The sequence below is a fragment of the Chiloscyllium plagiosum genome, unplaced genomic scaffold (genome assembly GCF_037043375.1).
Source record: "Chiloscyllium plagiosum isolate Xiang-an unplaced genomic scaffold, Cpla_swu_hap1 HiC_scaffold_24, whole genome shotgun sequence".
Taxonomy (NCBI): Eukaryota; Metazoa; Chordata; class Chondrichthyes; order Orectolobiformes; family Hemiscylliidae; genus Chiloscyllium; species Chiloscyllium plagiosum.
In genome coordinates, this window is record NW_028270162.1 from 47504511 (window position 1) to 47522375 (window position 17865).

General features: G+C 46.2%; 1 protein-coding gene across 2 annotated transcripts in view; it reads right to left on the reverse strand.

Moving 5' to 3' along the window:
- Positions 1 to 17865, reverse strand: part of LOC122562775 (uncharacterized) — a 139897-nt gene that overhangs the window by 80159 nt on the left and 41873 nt on the right. Inside the window, exon 3 of one of the 2 annotated variants that reach the window (XM_043715946.2) lies at positions 4084 to 4199. The exons of the other annotated variant lie outside the window; for it this stretch is intronic. Within the exon in view, the coding sequence (XP_043571881.2) occupies positions 4084 to 4199 (116 nt within the window). The remainder of the gene's footprint in view (positions 1 to 4083; positions 4200 to 17865) is intronic. 2 annotated transcript variants of the gene reach the window in all.

The following is a 17865-nucleotide window of genomic DNA, read 5'->3' on the forward strand; positions in this document are numbered from 1 at the left end:
AGAGAAACTTTGTCAGTGGCTCAAAGCAACCACTGTTTTCACAGGGTCCTCTAACCTCCTTCCAAAGTCATGGGCGAGATATTACCATTGAATAGGCTCTGGCAGGGATGCCCAAGACCAAACTGAACCAGGGACCAGATGATGATTTAATGTTAAATAAGGGATAGAAAAGAATCATAGAATCTTTACATTGTGGAAAAAAGCCATTCGCTCCATCGGGTCTGCACCAACCTTCCGAAAAGCAAGGGGGGGACCAGTATCAGGAAGGCGGTTGTCTTCGGACGAGTCTGGGAACTTTCACCATTGGAAGATCTCAAGATCACTGCTGGATGGTGATTGCGAGCAGAACATGGAGGATTGCCAGTTGAGTTGAGCTGCAACTGGTGGATCTTGATGCTTTATGCCAATTCAGTGAGCAGCCACCCAGAGCTATAGCCAGGCATGGGGTCCGCAATGTGGTCAGGGTGACCGTGAAGAAGATGGAGGAAGGATCGGTGGTTGACTGGACCTTCTTCATCAGGAGAGTCCTCCTGGATTGCTGTGGGTTCCAATCAGTGGAGACCTTCTATCTGCAGGATTTCCCCAGTGGTTGGGGTGGGGGGTACTTCAACATGACCTTCAGGAGCGTGAAGCAGTGTGAGTATCCCCTGAAAGTATTTGATGTGAAAGGAGGTGAAAGTCCCCTCACTGTCTCTTGTCTGCAGCACCAATTGTACGTTCTGCCTGCATTGAGGAGCTGGCTTGTTACAATCCACTTGTACAATCCCCACATGCCAGCAGCAGATGGTCTGGCCTTCCTGAGAAGATACACACAGCTAGAAGGAGGCAGCACTGACATAGTGAATCCCTTTGGAATATACACCAGCAAGTGGCAGGTGTGGCCCTGAAGGTGGACTCCACTGGGAACATCCTCCAGCCCACCCTCCAGCTTTGCGATTGGAGGGAGCAGAGGCTACCTGACGTATGCAGGGCAGCGAGAGTGTGCCGAACCTTAGGGAAGGCAGGGCATATCGTGGAGGGCCACCTGACCAAGGAGGCCAAGAGCTGAACCTGGGTGGGGGAAGCAGGCCATCTGTACAAGGCCTGCCCAAGATGCCGGGCGTGGAGGTGAGGGTGGTGACACATACACTCAGAAAGCAGGCCGTGGATCCCCAAAGGTCACGGTGGCTCAGTGGTTAGCACTGCTGCCTCACAGCACCAGGGAACAGGGTTCAAATCCAGCCTTGGCTGACTGTCTGTGTGGCGTGGGTTTCCTCCAGGTGCTCCAGTTTCCTCCCACAGTCCAAACATGTGCAGGTTAGGTGAACTGGTCATGCTAAATTGCCCATAGTGTTCATGGATGTGTTGGTTAGGTGCATGAACCTGGGGTAAATGTAGAGTAATAGGGGAGTGGGTCCGGGTGGGATACTCTTTGGAGGGTCCATGTGGCCTTGCTGGGCCGAAGGGCCTGTTTCCATCTTCTATGGATCAGTAAGGTGCCAATCCCATCCCAGCAAAAAATGTGATAGGAGGGACAGGCTGGAGAGGAGGGACAGTAACCGACCCAATGTCCACCTGAACTGAGAGTCAATGGAGGAGGAGGTGGGGGATTGGAACACTGCTGAGAAACAACTGGAAAACGAAAACCCATCCCCCCCCAAGGCCCCACAGCCAAACGGAAAGAGGCAGCTGCACGATGGACACACCAACGGCTCCTCGGAGATGTGCAGAGGGATGGGCCTCCAACAAAGACCTCAGCGGGGGGAAGAAGGTGAGGAATGGCTCAGAACAAACCTTCAGTCATCGGGAACCAAGGGATACCCACCCCACCACAGCTCCAGGGGGCAACTGAGAGCAGCGACCAGGAGCTGAGCACAACAGTCCCTCTGACAGGCGCTGAGCTGGACCTCCCTGGCTTCATCCCCACCCCGACCACACCGGATCAGGGCAATCCCCCTGCCCCCAGGGAGGAACAGGATGGCTACCTCAGTGCGGAGAGTGTCCGACAGTTCGTCCACACCACGGGTATGCAGGGAGTCCCACAGTGACAAGACCACGGGTGAATGGACATTGGATAATTCTACAAACTCTCAAAACGGGTGTTAAAAATGCCAATATTAACGTGTATGACATTAAATCTACCAGGCGATGTATTTCCACATTGACTTACCTGGCCAACATCAAAGCAAAGTTCCTGTTTCTGCAGGATTGCAGGATACCACTTCCCAGCAGCTACAGGAAATGGTCGAGATTGTGGGTCTTCGGGCATTCAATTTGGTCAGGGCAATTTGGCCTGGATATTCTTTTGTGAGGGGGGGCAACTTCACCATCTCCAAGGTTAAGGATGTGGGGGTGTGCCTCCTTGTAGCAGATGTTACATACATAAACGCTCCCCGAGACTAATTACCGTGTACGCCCCAGTGGTCCAGAGTGAAAGGCTGGGCGTTCTGCAGCAGCTCCCACTGCTGCTGGCGATGTCCAGGCCGCTCATTCTGGCTGGAGACTTCAACTGCATCATCGACGGGAATGGACAATCCGGAGGGGCTGACTGTGAACTGGACCCCGCACGCAGTGAGAGGCACTCTCGCTGCCATTGTATATGACGTACTTCTAGCCCATTCCCAGAGCATGGACCATCTTCCACCTCATCTGCAGGTCTACGATGGACTCTGGCCACAGGGACACCATGTGTAAAATTGGGTAGGGGAAGGGAATAATGTACCCAACGCTGACCTCATCCTGATGGTCACCTTTGTGTGTGGCCACCTCAAGCTGCCCATAGACCCTTAGGACATGAACACCAAATGTCACTACGTACTGAGGTTCTACCTGTCCCCAGTGTAGCGAAGGATGGGCCTGGCCTTGTTGCCGTGAATTGCTCCAAGTAGTTGGACCGTTCCATATCACCTGTCCTTTGTTGAGAAATTTGCAAAGAAAAGCACCTTTTTCCCACAAGTCCATCAGGAAGTGGTCAGAATGTAGCGTCCTCAAGATCCTGAGGGAAAACAAGAGGGGGGATCCTGTCGCATGGTTCCCTGAGGAGACTATCAAAGTCTTTTGGCAGAATGCCTCATCACCAGAACTTTCCAACTACCACCGAGACATCACTTGGCTGGTTGTGAGAAGGGCACAACCTGTGAGATCCTTCAAGATCCTTCCTGTACGCCCGGACTCTCTGCACCACCACATGCTGGCCTCGAAGCGGCTGTGGGGAATAGAGACTGTCACACATTTCCTTCTGGAATGTGCCTTTGCAAAGGAAGTCTTGGGACAGATGAAAGTCCGTCCTGAGCAGCTCTCTGATGCCGGACTCTGTGCTCTGTGTTCTGTTCCCCAGGACGCACATTGAGACAAACATCAACTGTGTCTGAAGGATCATCGGTTTGGTGAAAGACACTCTTTGGTCTGCCCAAAACCTGTTGGTCTTCCAGAGCAAGGAGTTGACCTCAATCGAGTGTTACAGACTGGCACATGCCAAGGTCCAGGGGTACATGCCAAGGTCCAGGGGTACATGCCAAGGTCCAGGGGTTAACAATAAAGCTTGGAGCTGCTGCTGCCAAGGTTCAGTGGGAAAAGACGACTGTCTGAGGTCTCTCTGCTGAAGTTAAATGGGGATCTATTCAGTTATTGGACACTCCCGGTGCCACAAAGGTATGTAAATATAGTCTTGTACCAGTAAGAAATGCTTTTGGTTTGCTGGATAGAATCAAACTCTGTTTGTTTGTTTCTTTATATGCTACTGTAAAGAACTGAACTGCTTCAGTGACCATGTATTCAAGTAAAGATACTTTTATGAATAAAGTATATTTTTGAAATTAAAAAAATCTATGCCATTAATAGTAAAGTCTCAGGAAAAAGTAACAATCAGGTTAGGAGCAATTATTTCTCTCAATATTCTTTGTTGTAGGTGCCCTACTCTGCACCTGCTGAGGTTACTATGAAGCAGTCTCCTTCTCAACCTCTCCCCGCCCCTGAGGTGTGGTGACCCTCAGGTAAAACCACCACCAGTATCTCGCTCTAATTAGGGAGAGCAGCTCTATGGCCTGCTAAAACTATGAAGGCTTTACCTTTTCATTAATACCCACATTTCCCTTCTTCCCTTACCAAGAAGCATCACTGAACTCTGCGCATGCCAGAAGTTATCCACATCAGGTAAAAAGTAGGAAACAGCCTCTGTCATCAGACCATGAATGACAGTCGCCAGCCATAAATACTTCCACCTGTTGGAGACAGACATCAACAGGAGAGTCATCAATATTGGTGTGTCACTGGGCCTGGTCCGGGTTACACTGCCATTCCGTTCACACTGTCAGAATAAAGTTTGCATTTCGTGAAGTCCTTGAACCATATACACCAAATAAAAAAGAAACCTTTTCTTTTAAAAAAGGACAAGGAGATTTTAGGCCACAGGTAATTTAGATACACACTTCCCTTCACCAGCACTGAGAGAGATAACCACAGTTCTACCATTCCCCAAAGCCATTGACTGGAAGTGGAGGCTGACCAGATGCCAGGGTTTCTTACAGCTTCTGACAAGCTGCTCTCTGGCCTGCAGCAGGCAGTTCCATTAAATAAGCTCTCAGCTCCAAGTCATAGAACTCAGTGGCGATAGAATGTTAAGAGATACAGAAGTGGAAAGAGATAGAGGAATGGATTTAATGACACTCCCCCTCCCGCATCAGCATTGTTCAAGTGGTTCAGACACAAAATTGTGTAGCCTTCCCATTCCCTTCTCACCCAGCCCTGACCTGTCTCCTGTGTTACAAATATACGCCATATTAGAGGGGAAAAGCCCTCACTCCTAATGAGGCCCTTAATCAACTATACAAAAGCGTCAGTTGCTGTCTGACCCACCGCAGGGCAAAGGAGCAGATCTGGGTAATAACCCCAGCAGCTTTCACTGTGCAGGGTGCTGGGTATGACCAGTCTGTGGGTTACGGTTCTACATGGTCCAGTTCCTGAGGCAGGAGAGTCCCTTCAAAATGCTGAAAGCACAGGGGATGGCAAGATGTGCATTTTGGTACCATCACCCTGGCAGTGGCAGAGATGGTGGAAGGGTGAATGGGATGGCTGGTGGGCTAGATGGTGAGGAGAAGGTTTAGCACACTTGCCTTTATTGCCCAGACCTTGGGGTATAGGAGCAGGGACATCATGCTGGGGTTATACAGGATGTTGGTGAGGTCTCTTCTGGAGTAGTGTGTCCAGTTCTGGTTGCCTTGTTAGGGGAAAGAAATTATTAAGCTGGAGAGGGTTCAGAAAAGATCTATCAGGATGTTGCCGGGAATGGAGTTACAAGGAGAGGTTGGATAGGCTGGGACTTTTTTCATTGGAGTCTAGGAGGTTAAGGTGTGACATTATAGAGTTTTATAAAACCGTGAGAGGTCTAGATAAGGTGAATTGCAGGTGTCTTTTCCCTTGGGTGAGGGATTTCAAGACCAGGGGGCATATCTTTAAGATGAGAGAAGGACGATTTTAAAAAGACATGAGGGGCAACTTCTTCACACAGAGAGTGGTTCATGTGTGGAATGAATTTCCAGAGGAAATGGTGCATCCAGGTACATTTACAATGTTTATAAGACATTTGGATAAGTATATGAGTGGAAAATGTTTGGATGGATATGGGCCAAGCGCAAGCAGGTGGGACTAGTTTGGGATTATGGTCAGCATGGATTGGTTGGACCAAAGGTTCTGTTTCTGTAAGGAGACCTTAGAGTGATTCTGTGAACAAGGGTTAGTGGATACAGCAGAAGTACAGGTAAAATGGTGGAAATGGTCAAAGGCCGTGACAACTATGGGCTTTGCTTTGGTTTAATCGCCCTCCTTCAGGTCTCTCTATTCTCACATAGGGGTCTCTCTCTCTCTCTCCTCTCTTTAAGTCTGTTTTGTTCTCAGAGCAGACAGTGCACATGTGCTAAATCAAAGAAAACTCACTGAATGCCATGTCAATGGTCAAGTGAATAGATTAAGTGTAAGGAACCAAGAATGCTCCTGTCAAAATATTAAGTGTTGAGCGTATGCAAGTAAATGAAAGTTTAATTAAGCTTATGTGGAAGGATATGGTTGTGTGAGTGTGTGTGTGTGTATTTGGATAAATGTTTATGTGATTGTGTTACGTGTGTGTGTCTGCATCACAGCATGAGAGTGTATCGCTGTGAGAGTGTGCATCAATGTGTGAGACAGCTTATCAGTATGTAAGTGCGTGGGAGAGTTGAGCAGATCTTGACCTTTTGTAATATAAAACATAATTGAGAAACTCGATTCACATCTCTGTTAATTTTTAATTTGTAATGGCTTCAGTACTGAACTATGATCTGGTCCAGTAGCTACAAGGACAGTACACATTGCTGAACTGGCTACCCTGGTGCCTTTTTGAGTGACTGCTGTGGGAAGTGTTCTTCATGCTTATAATCAGTACAGGTTCCAGGTGAGTTGTCCAGAGCTGAACCTTCATCCTGGAGCAAGGGAGAGGGAATGAGCATTGATTCCAGCCCAATGACATTGAGCTGTTATTCAATATCACCAAAGAATGAAATTCATTATAGAATCATATCGATCTACAGCCCACAAACAGACCCTTCAACCCATCGAGTCTGTGCTGATCAAAACAACCACCTGACTATTTTAATCCCATTTTCCAGCACTTGGCCCATAGCCTTTTACACAAGCCCATGTTTAAATACTCCTTAAATGTTCTGAGGGTCTCTGCCTCGACCACACTTTAAGATTTCCACCACCCTTTGGGTGAAATTTTTTTCTTCATATTTCCTTGATACCTCCTGCCCCTGCCCTTCAATCCATTGATCCCTCCATCAAGGGGGAAAAACCTCCTTCCTGCCTTCCCCTCAGAATTTTATACATCTCAATCATGTCGCCTCTCAAGGGATGTCTGTCCAATCTCTCTCCGTGATTAAAACTCATCGGCCCAGGCACTATCCTGGTAAATCTCCTCTGTACCCTCTCCAGTGCAATCACATTCCTCATATAATGTGGATTCCAGAACTACACACAATACTCTCGCTGTGGCCTAACCAATGCTTTACACAGTCTCAGCATAACCTCCCTGCTCTTAAACACTATGACTTGGCTAATAAAGGCAAGTATCCCTTATACCTTCTTCACCACTTTATCTACCTGGCCTGCTACCTTAAGGGGCTGGAGGACAGGCACACCAAGCTCCCTCTGATCCTCAGTGCTTCCCAGGGTCCTTCAGTCCACCATGTATTCCCTTGCCTCATTTGTCCTGTCCAGGAGCATTACCATTTTTCTGCATTGACCAGCCCATCTTTTGTAATCTAAGGCTGTCCTCCCTACTATTTGCCACCCCACCAATTTTGCTATCATCTGCGAACTTATTGGTTAACCCTCCTGCATTCAATAATTTGTACAAACCACAAACAGCAAGGGCCCCAACACTGTTCCCTGCGGAATCCCTCTGGACACAGCCTTCCAGTCACAAAAACACCCACAACCATCACCCTCCGCTTCCTGCCACTCTGCCAATTTGCCAAATCTCCTGCATCCCACACCTCTCACCTTAAGAATATAGAATATAACAGCTCAGTACAGGCCCTTGGGCCCTTGATATTGCACCAACCTGTGAAACCAATCTGAAGCCCATCTAACCTACACTACTCCATTCTCATCCATATGTCTATCCAATGACCATTTAAATGCCCTTAAAGTTTTTAGATTACTTACAGTGTGGAAGCAGGCCCTTTGGCCCAACAAGTCCACACTGACCCTCCAAAGAGCAACCCACCCAGACCCATTCCTCTACATTAACCCTTTTACCTAACACTACGGGCAATTCAGCATGGCCAATTCACCTAACCTGCACATTTTTGGACTGTGGGAGGAAACCAGAGCACCCGGAGGAAACCCACGCAGACACGGGGAGAACGTGCTAACTTCACACAGTCAGTCACCTGAGGCGGGCATTGAACCCAGGTCTCTAGCGTTGTGAGGCAGCAGTGCTAACCACTGTGCCACCCACTAAGTTGGTAAGTCTACTACTGTTGCAGGCAGTGCATTCCATGCCCCCTACTACTCTCTGCGTAAAGAAACTACCTCTGACATCTTGTCCTATATCTATCACTCCTCAATTTAAAGCTATGCCCTCTCGTGCTAGACATCAGCATCCAAGGAAAAAGGCTCTCACTGTCCACCCTATCTAACCCTCTGAGTATCTTATATGTCTCTATTATGTCACTTCTCAACTTTCTTCTCTCTAACGAAAACAGCCTCAAGTCCCTCAGCCTTTCCTCATAAAACGTTCCCTCCATACCAGGCAACATCCTGGGAAATCTCTTCTGAACCTTTCCAAACCTTCCACCTCCTTCCTATAATGCGGTGAACAGAACTGTCAAGTGTGATACTCCAAGTGCCACCGCACCAAAGTTTTATATAGCTGCAGCATGACCTCATGGTTCAAAAACTCAATCCCTCAACCAATAAAAGCTAACACACCATATTCCTTCTTTACAACCCTATCAACCTGGGTGGAAACTTCCAATGATCCATGTACCTGGGCACCAAGATCTCTCTGCTCATCTGCATTACCAAGATTCTTACCATTAGCCCAGTACTCTGCATTCCTGTTACTCCTTCCAAACCACAAACAGCAAGGGCACCAACACTGTTCCTTGCAGAATCCCTCTGGACATAGGCTTCCAGTGACAAAAACATTCACAACCATTACCCTTTGCTTCTGGGGTGGCACGGTGGCTCAGTGGTTAGCACTGCTGCCTCACAGCACCAGGGGCCCAGGTTTGATTCCTGCCTCGGACGACTGTCTGTGTGGGGTTTGCACATTCTCCCTGTGTCTGCATGTGTTTGCTCTGGTTTCCTCCCACAATCCAAAGATTGCAGGTCAAATGAATTGGCCATGCTAAATTGCCCATAGTGTTAGGTGCATTGGTCAGGGGTAAATGTAGAGGAAATGGGTCTAGGTGCATTACCCTTTAGAAGGTCGGTGTGGACTTGTTGGGCTAAAGGCCTGTTTCCATACTATAGGGAATCTAATCTAATCAAAGTGAATCACCTCACACGTTTCAGCATTAAACTCCATTTACTCCCATGTTGGATCTTATCAAAAGTGATAAAAATGAATCTGGGATTCAAACTATCAGGTCTAATGGTAACTGCTTTCAGTTATTGTAAAACTCCATCTGGTTTGCTAATGTCAGTCCTTACCTGGTCTAGTCTCCATGTGACTCCAGACTTACAGCAATGGTTTAACAAGCCACTCAGTGTTAGGGGTGGATAATAAATACTGGCCTTGGCAGTGATGTCCATATCCCATGAAAGGGTTAAGGAAAAAGAAAACTAAACAGATGAACAGAGAAGAAATGATGAAGTAACAGAGCCCAGAAGGAGTCAAATCTGTGCATTGTGACTGTGCCAATTAATTGGTCCCAACCCTCCAGCCTTACCTCACAGCTCATAAATATCTTTATTTTCAAATATGTATCCAATCCTCTTTTGAAGGTTACGACTTCCATGGTCCAACAATGAGACACTGAAGATGCCAATATTTTACAATAATTATCTGCTGTAAAGACCTCTTGAGGATGTGGAAGGTGTTATAAAAATGCAAGTTCTTTTCTTTCTCAATTCAAAGAAAACTCTAGTACACCCTTCCTTGTGGCACAGTCTGAATCGTCCAAGATTGGTCTTGGCAAGGTTTGTATTGCTGATGGACAGTGATATACAAGGACACTATAGGGGTCAGTTACCTTTCACTGAGCAGGCTCAACTCCTGTAGCAGCTGAAGTTAACATGAAAGTCTCACTGTCTTAACCTCTCCCCTTGCCTGAGCTCCACCCAATTCTCTGTTCTAGTCAATGGATGTCTCAAAAATGACGAGATTGTGAAATGGGGATGCCGATGCATTAAGTGTGTGTGTGTGTGTCTGTGTGTGTGTATGTGTGTATGTATGTCTGTGTGTGTGTCTGTGCGTGTGTGTGTCTGTGTGTGTATGAGTGTGTATGTGTGTGTGTGTGTGTGTGTGTAGGAGTGCCTGTGTGTCTCTGTGTGTGTCTGTGCGTGTGTGTGTATTTAACATTACCCTCTGGTTCACTGGGTGTGTGTGAGTGTGTGTGTGTGTGTAGGAGTGCCTGTGTGTCTCTGTGTGTGTCTGTGCGTGTGTATGTGTGTTTGTGTGTGTATTTAACATTACCCTCTGGTTCACTGGGTGTGTGTGTGTGTGTGTGTGTCTGTGTGTGTGTATGTGTGTATGTCTGTGTGTGTGTCTGTGCGTGTGTCTGTGCGTGTGTGTCTGTGTGTGTATGAGTGTGTATGTATGTGTGTGTGTCTCTGTGTGTGTCTGTGCGTGTGTGTGTATTTAACATTACCCTCTGGTTCACTGGGTGTGTGTGAGTGTGTGTGTGTATGTGTGTGTGTAGGAGTGCCTGTGTGTCTCTGTGTATGTCTGTGCGCGTGTGTGTGTATGTGTTTGTGTGTGTATGTAACATTACCCTCTGGTTCACTGTGTGTGTGTGTGTGTGTGTGTGAGTGTGTGTGCGTGTGTCTGTGTGTATGTATGTGTGTGTATTTGTGGAAGTAGTGTGTGTGTGTTAGTGTGTGTATCTGTGTTTGTGTGAGTGTGTGTGTGTGTGTCAGTGTGTGTATCTGTGTTTGTGTAAGTGTGTGTATGTGTCAGTGTGTGTATTTAACATTACCCTCTGGTTCACTGGGTGTGTGTGAGTGTGTGTGTGTCAGTGTGTGTATCTGTGTTTGTGTGAGTGTGTGTGTGTCAGGGTGTGTATCTGTGTTTGTGTAAGTGTGTGTGTCTGTGTGTGTATCTGTGTTTGTGTGAGTGTGTGTGTGTGTGTGTCAGTGTGTGTATCTGTGTTTGTGTGTGTGTATCTGTGTTTGTGTGAGTGTGTATGTGTCAGGGTGTGTATCTGTGTTTGTGTAAGTGTGTGTGTGTCAGGGTGTGTATCTGTGTTTGTGTAAGTGTGTGTGTCTGTGTGTGTATCTGTGTTTGTGTAAGTGTGTGTGTCTGTGTGTGTATCTGTGTTTGTGTGAGTGTGTATGTGTATCTGTGTGTGTGTGTGTGTGTGTATGTCTGTGTGTGTGTGTCAGTGTGTGTATCTGTGTTTGTGTGAGTGTGTGTGTGTGTCTGTCTGTGTGTGTGAGTGTGTGTGTGTGTGTCTGTGTGTGTGTGTGTGTGTGTCCCAACTTCATCTGGGACAATGTTTTCTTCAGTCTGATAGAGTCAATCTTGTGCTTCCATTTTGATCCATTGTGCTGTGCAGTGCAGCAGGGTTAAGTTCCAAGTCAGTAGGAAATTGGCTCACTATTGATTCATTATTTTAAAGCACCTGCCCAGAATAGTCAGTGATCAGAGAGACAGTAACCCCTGTTGTTAGCTGGTACAGAGCTCACCATCAATAATATTCCTCTGCAATTCCCTTTCCACATTGGCACTCTCAATTTCTCTGCCCAGGATCCATCTGTTTAACCCAAATTAGATCAATAATGGAACAAAGTAGGAATTGAATTCTCACATGTGCCTACATTGTGGCATATCAAATATTGTCTACCAAATCTCCAGCAGCACGTCATAACAATTCTGTTCATTTTTATGAAAACCAAGTAAATTTCCTTAAATCTTCACTAACAATATACATTTGATAGGATTTAAAGTGCCACTGTTCCAGGCAGGCCTTCCTGATGAAAAGCTTATGCTCGAAATGTCAACTCTCCTGCTCCTCGGATGCTGTGTTTTTCCAGCACCACACTCTCAACTGTGATCTCCAGCATCTGCAGTCCTCACTTTCTCCTTCCCAAAGTGGGGTTAGGACCCCAGGTTGGGTCATGAGTTCTGAGGCATCAATGACTTTGTGGATTTCTGACTGAGTTACACCAGCAATACTCCCGCTTGAACAGACCCTTGCTCCCTCAGACACCCCACGCCCTACTTCCTCAGCCCCCTCTTTCCCTCAGCCCCCTCTCCCCACCTTCCTCAGCCCCTCACTCCTTGCTCCCTCAGACCTCCATCACCCTCTTCCTCACCCCTCACACCCCTATTCCCTCAGTTCCCACTCCCTGCTCCCTTAGTGCCCACTACCCACCACCCTCAGCCCCACCATTTCATCCCTCAGCCTCTCTTACCCCTCCCTCAGCACCTCACTACTTACTCCCTCAGCCCCACACTCACCCCTCCCTCAGCCTCCACACCCCACCTCCGTTGGCCCTCACTCCTGCCTTGCCCCAGCCCCCACTCCCTACTTCCTCAGCTCCCACACCCCACCTCCCTCAGCCCCTCACTTCCTCAGCCTGCGAGTCCCTTCTCCCTCAGCTCCTCTCAGCCGTCCCTCAGCCCCTCACTCCTTACTCCCTTCATCCCTCCGTCCCTTTTCCCTCAGCTCCCACACTCCTACTCCCTCAGTCCCTCACTCACCCTTCCCTCAGCCCTCCAATCCCCACTCCCTCAGCTCCCACACCCCCGCTTAACCCTCACTCCCTCAATTCTCACTGAGGGGTCTCAACAACCTTCAAGCCTTGAAATGGGCGGAAAAAGTCTGACAAGAAGTGGTTCAAGGAATCCCTGATGGTGACTTTTTTTTTCACCTTAAATGCTGGATGTACTCAGATCATGGTGAACGCACAGAAGTCGTCGGGATCAGGTGCTGCTCCCTCCTTCTCCCACCCCCACCCCCACCCCCGCTTCACCCTGACTGGATCTTTTCACTCCAATAGCCTTGCCATCTTCTGCCTGCACACTGTGCACTAAATCCTTGAGTTATGACCTTCTCTGAGCTCAATTCCGTTTCCATTAACTTCAAACTCATTAGGAGCTGTACTGGTGTTGCAAATACCAATTCCATTTCGGCTGAACAGTTATTTAACAGATGAAATGCTGTGTGCAAGACAATCTAATTTGAATGGAATCCAGCCATTTCTATCCAAACATTCAGAGGAATTGCACCCTGGCTAAAAATATCTACATACAATACAATAAAAATTCAAAACATTGTGTTTGAAGGAAGATCCACTTTCTTCCTTCTCTCTCTTGCTATATCCACTTCTCCCGCAAAGCAATAATTTTGGCTGATGTTCCTGAGGGAGTGCCGCACTGTCAGAGGTGGATGTGATGTTTATTATCCTGGATATAAATGAGCTAATTGAAGAAGAATAGGGAAGATTCTTGTTTGGCTAATATTCCTGATCAATGATGTTCAAACTAATGTTGTTCAAACTAATGGTCATTTTAAATGACCTAGTTCGCATTGTTGTGGGTGAATGTTGCCTGTGAGTCAATGAATAGCCTCATTTCCTGCTCTATCGTCAGTAACAATGCTACAGAAGCTCATCACTGGTTCAAAAGGGCCTTTGAATGTTCCTAGTGCTAAATAATTACAATTTTGTCTCCATTTCTCTCCTGAAGACAGCAATGGCCACTCTATCACAGGTGAAGCTAGACAATGAGCTCTTACCCCTTCACACTCTAATTTGACATGGACCTAGACACAAACACTGTGCAGGCATTGCCCCTGCTTCATGATTGGCCATCATAGATTTCTTATGGCGCAGATAGAGGCCATTTGGCCCTTTGAGTCTGCTGCGATCTTCCGAAAACCATCCCACCCAGACCCACCACTCTATCCCCACAATCCTGCATTTCCCATGGTTAATCCACCCAGCCTGCACATGCCTGGACACCACAGGGTAATTTAGCGTGGCCAATCCACCATCTTCCACTGTCTTCTCTGTAGCTCAGGCCAACAGGCTCCAAACGCCTGATCACAGAATCTGGATCAAGCCTGGGACATGTTGTCTCTGTTGGTAACTTCCCTGAAGCACTGAGAGAAATGGAAAGTGCCAACCACGTTTACATCTGAATGTCATCCCCAGGGTGAAGATCATTCTGTGTCAATCAGACAAGCCAATGAACGTCACCACCGTCAGCTTGAAAGGGATGACTTTACATTCGTATTTCACTGGAACAACTTATTCTGCTCAGTCTGAAAGACCCAACTTTGTACATGGTTAGTCTCCAGGAATCTCACACAGAAGGAGAAACAAGACCGGCCTCCAGTTCTCTCCATCTCCCTGCTCCTTCTTCTAATCTTCAGTGACTGTAGGCATTCTCTACACTACCCCATAGAAGGTGGAGCTCAGGACAATAATACAAAACATATGCACTCTTGTATGGTGGGGCTGGGGCATATGAAAAGCAAATACAAAAGAGAGAGAAATATGCCATAACTACTCTCTGGGAATGTCTATCAATCAATGAGCAGGCAGGAGCAGGGTAAGTCTAGGACAGTCTGGAAAGATGTTCTGCCACATTCCATTAAAATCATTACTGACCAAGAGGTGAGCTGTAGACACAAATTCCCTCCATTTATAAACATCAATCAGATTCCTACATTGAAGTGTGAAATTTGAAATTGGATTTTTCGCCAGGTGAATAATTCAAATATTGGTCCTGAAGCTTCATAAAGTATTAAACATCTGAGAACCTGGGGAACTTTAATTACTTTCGGATCATGAAGTAAGTATCTGTGCAAGTTCTAAATTGTGGAGAAAGAATGAATTTGCTTTCAAGTGATCCCTTCATCTTCTCGGTAAGTTCCAAGGTGATTTATAGCCAATGAATTACTTTTGAATTGCTGCAATGATGGATGTAGGTTTTCTCGCTGAGCTGGAAGGTTCATTTTCAGACGTTTCGTCACCATGCTAGGTAACATCTTCAGTGAGCCTCCGGACAAAGCACTGCTGATGTTTCTTGCTTTCTATTTATATGTTTGGGTTTCTTTGGGTTGGTGATGTCATTTCCTATAGTGACATAATGTCATTTTTTATGGTGATGTCATTTCCTATGTCGCCAACCCAAACAAACCCAAACATATAAATAGAAAGCAGGAAACATCACCAGTGCTTTGTCCGGAGGCTCACTGAAGATATTACCTAGTATGGTGATGAAATGTCTGAAAACAAACCTTCCAGCTCAGCAAGCAAACCTACATCCAGAACCTCAACCTGAGCTACAAATCTTCTCAAAACTCACTGCTGCAATGATGTTGCCTTCTGTGTATGAATTATTTCTTGTAATAAATCTAACTGGTATGTTTAGCCTGAAACAGGTGAGATGACAATGCTGTTCTTCTGTTATCCAGGAGGGCCAGTTTATGAATGCATAATGGCTGACCCAGTATGTGTAAACTACACCAGTCCATCCACCTAATGAATGAGTGAAGACACATCCTGGGGAGTAGGACAGTTGGTAGGCCAGGCAAGGTGAGGCTCAAAGTTTATAGGAAGTACCTTCACATTGGAATCCTGTCCCCTTGCCTTCAGGAATTTATTGTGCTCAGACTTCAGTACATGGCAAATTTGGTATTACACTTAAACCACTCAGTGTAGCCGGAGTGAATGGGGTTTGGATGATGGAAGAGAAGGGGATGCCATGGGAACTGACATAAAGCAATGCATGTCAATGGAGAGGAAAGGAAAGATTTGCATTTGTATATGCAAATTTGTATTCACAACCATCAAAGTGCTTTTCAGCCAATGACATGCTGCTGAGTGATAGCTTTTGTTGGAAGGTGGGTCAGTGTGTGTACAGCAGACTCCCACAGACAGAGATAATGACCAACTAATCTATGATGTTGAGTAAGGTAAATATTGACCAGTCCACCAGGCATACTCTTTCTCCAGGTGGTGCTTGGGACCATCTGAGCGGGCAGATGAGATCTCACTTTAACATCTCATCAGATGGCATCTCTGACAATGTAGCACTCCCTCAGTACTACTCAGGACAGTCAACCTTGCTCCTTGTGTTCAAGCCCAGAAACAGGACTTGAACCCAAAATCTTGTGAGCCAGAGATAAGAGTGCAGCCAACTGAACTGTAAGCAACAGCCTGAACAATAATAATTGCCAGATGATATTTTTATCTGAGTATGACTGCAGGGAAATAAAGAAATACCAAGGGAACAACTGTAAATAATTCATGAAAATTTTGGCACTTTCAGTCAGCCTCCTGTAGAAATTAGGAAAAATAATCCACAGAATTTTAAAATACAATTTGGTGAGGAGGCTGTGTCCTTTATACGCAAAGTTGTGGGTGATTAGGGATGAGTAATATGCCTGTCATTTTGTACAGGTCCAAATTGCATCATGAACCTTGATAATTACAGCTTTCCACTGACTTGCTGCCATCTCTTATTATCATAGACACCCAACTTCAATGAAATGAAATGACATTGATGACATTTCAACACAATGCTGGAGAGATATGGATAGTAAGAGGTCATCACCATGAATCTCTCCAATCAGGTTTCCATCCCTCCTGCAGAAATGAAACAGCACCCTCTGTGACTGGGACAAAAGATCCTTTTCAACCTTTCTGCAGCTTTTGACATGTTTGACCACGCTATTTTTCTCCAATATCTCTTCCCTGTTATCCTGCTGCTCTCACCAGCTTCCTTCCTTATCTGTAGCCAGGCAGTAAACTGTACAGATTCTCCTCTCACTCTCACCGACATCAATTCTACCTGTCCACCATCTTTCCCAAAACCAGATTGTCAGATTGCTTCTCTGACATCCAGGACTTAACAAGCTGAAATTTAATCCAACTAGACATTGGGAAGACTGTGTTCATTGTTCTTGGTTCCTAATACAAATTTGAACTCCCTAATTCCATCTCCTTTCCTGACAATTGTCTGAGGCTGAATCAAACTCCTTGTGATGTATTTAACATTGAGATGAGCTTATTGGTACCATCACTAAGGCCACTTCTGTAACATTTCCTGATCCCCATCTGCCTCAGTTTGTCTGTTGCTGAAGGCCTGGTCTATTTCTCCTTCTTCTACCCCTGATATTATCATGGATGGCCTCCTAACCATCCTAACTCCTATAGCTCTGCTACCTGTATTGCACCAATTTACATTCACCTAATCCTCCCTCTGTTCACCGATTGGTCCCCAGTTAGACAATACCCAGATGTTAGCATACAAGATGATCAGAGGATTAGATAGGGTAAACTGTGAGATCATTTTTCCTCAGATGGTGATGGCTAGCACAAGGGGACATAGCTTTACATTGAGGGGCGATAGATATAGGACAGATGTCAGAGTTAGTGTCTTTACTCAGAGAGTAGTAAGGGTGTGGAATGCCCTGCCTGCAACTCACCAACTTTAAGGGCATTTAAATGGTCATTGGATAATCATACGGATGACATTGGAATAGCGTAGACGAGATGGGATTCAGATTGGTTTCACAGGTTGGCGCAACATCAAGGGCTGAAGGGCCTGTACTGCGCTGTAATAATTTTTTTATAAATCATAGTTGTCCTTGTTTTAAATTCCCTTCACAGCCTTACCTTTGCTTTCACTCAAAACTTCTCCAGCTCTCCACATCCTTGAGATCCTGTACACCTCCAACATTTCAAGGCTCCATATGTTAATCACTCCAAGAGGGTGGGGAGAAGGTAGCAAAGAGCACAATAGGTGAATGGAGGTGAGGATGGAGGTGATAGGTCAGAGAGGAGGGTGGGGGCCTAACAACATGCTACATGAAAACAAATTCCTTGTGTCGTCTTTAGCTCTTCTGCTACTCACATTAAATTGGTCTTCTCTGGTTATAGAGTCATATAGCATGGAAACAGACCCTTTGGTCCAACTCATCCAAGCCAAACTAAGTTTCCCAAACTTAAACTTGAATGTGAACATAGGAGGTATCGTTAGTAAGTTTGCAGATGACACCAAAATTGGAGGTGTAATGAACAGTGAAGAAGGGTGCCTCAGATTACAACAGGATCTTGATCACATGGGTCAATGGGCTGAGGAGTGGCAGATAGTGTTTAATTTAGATAAATTTGAGGTGCTGCATTTTGGGAAAGCAAATCTTAGCAGGACTTATACACTTAATGGTA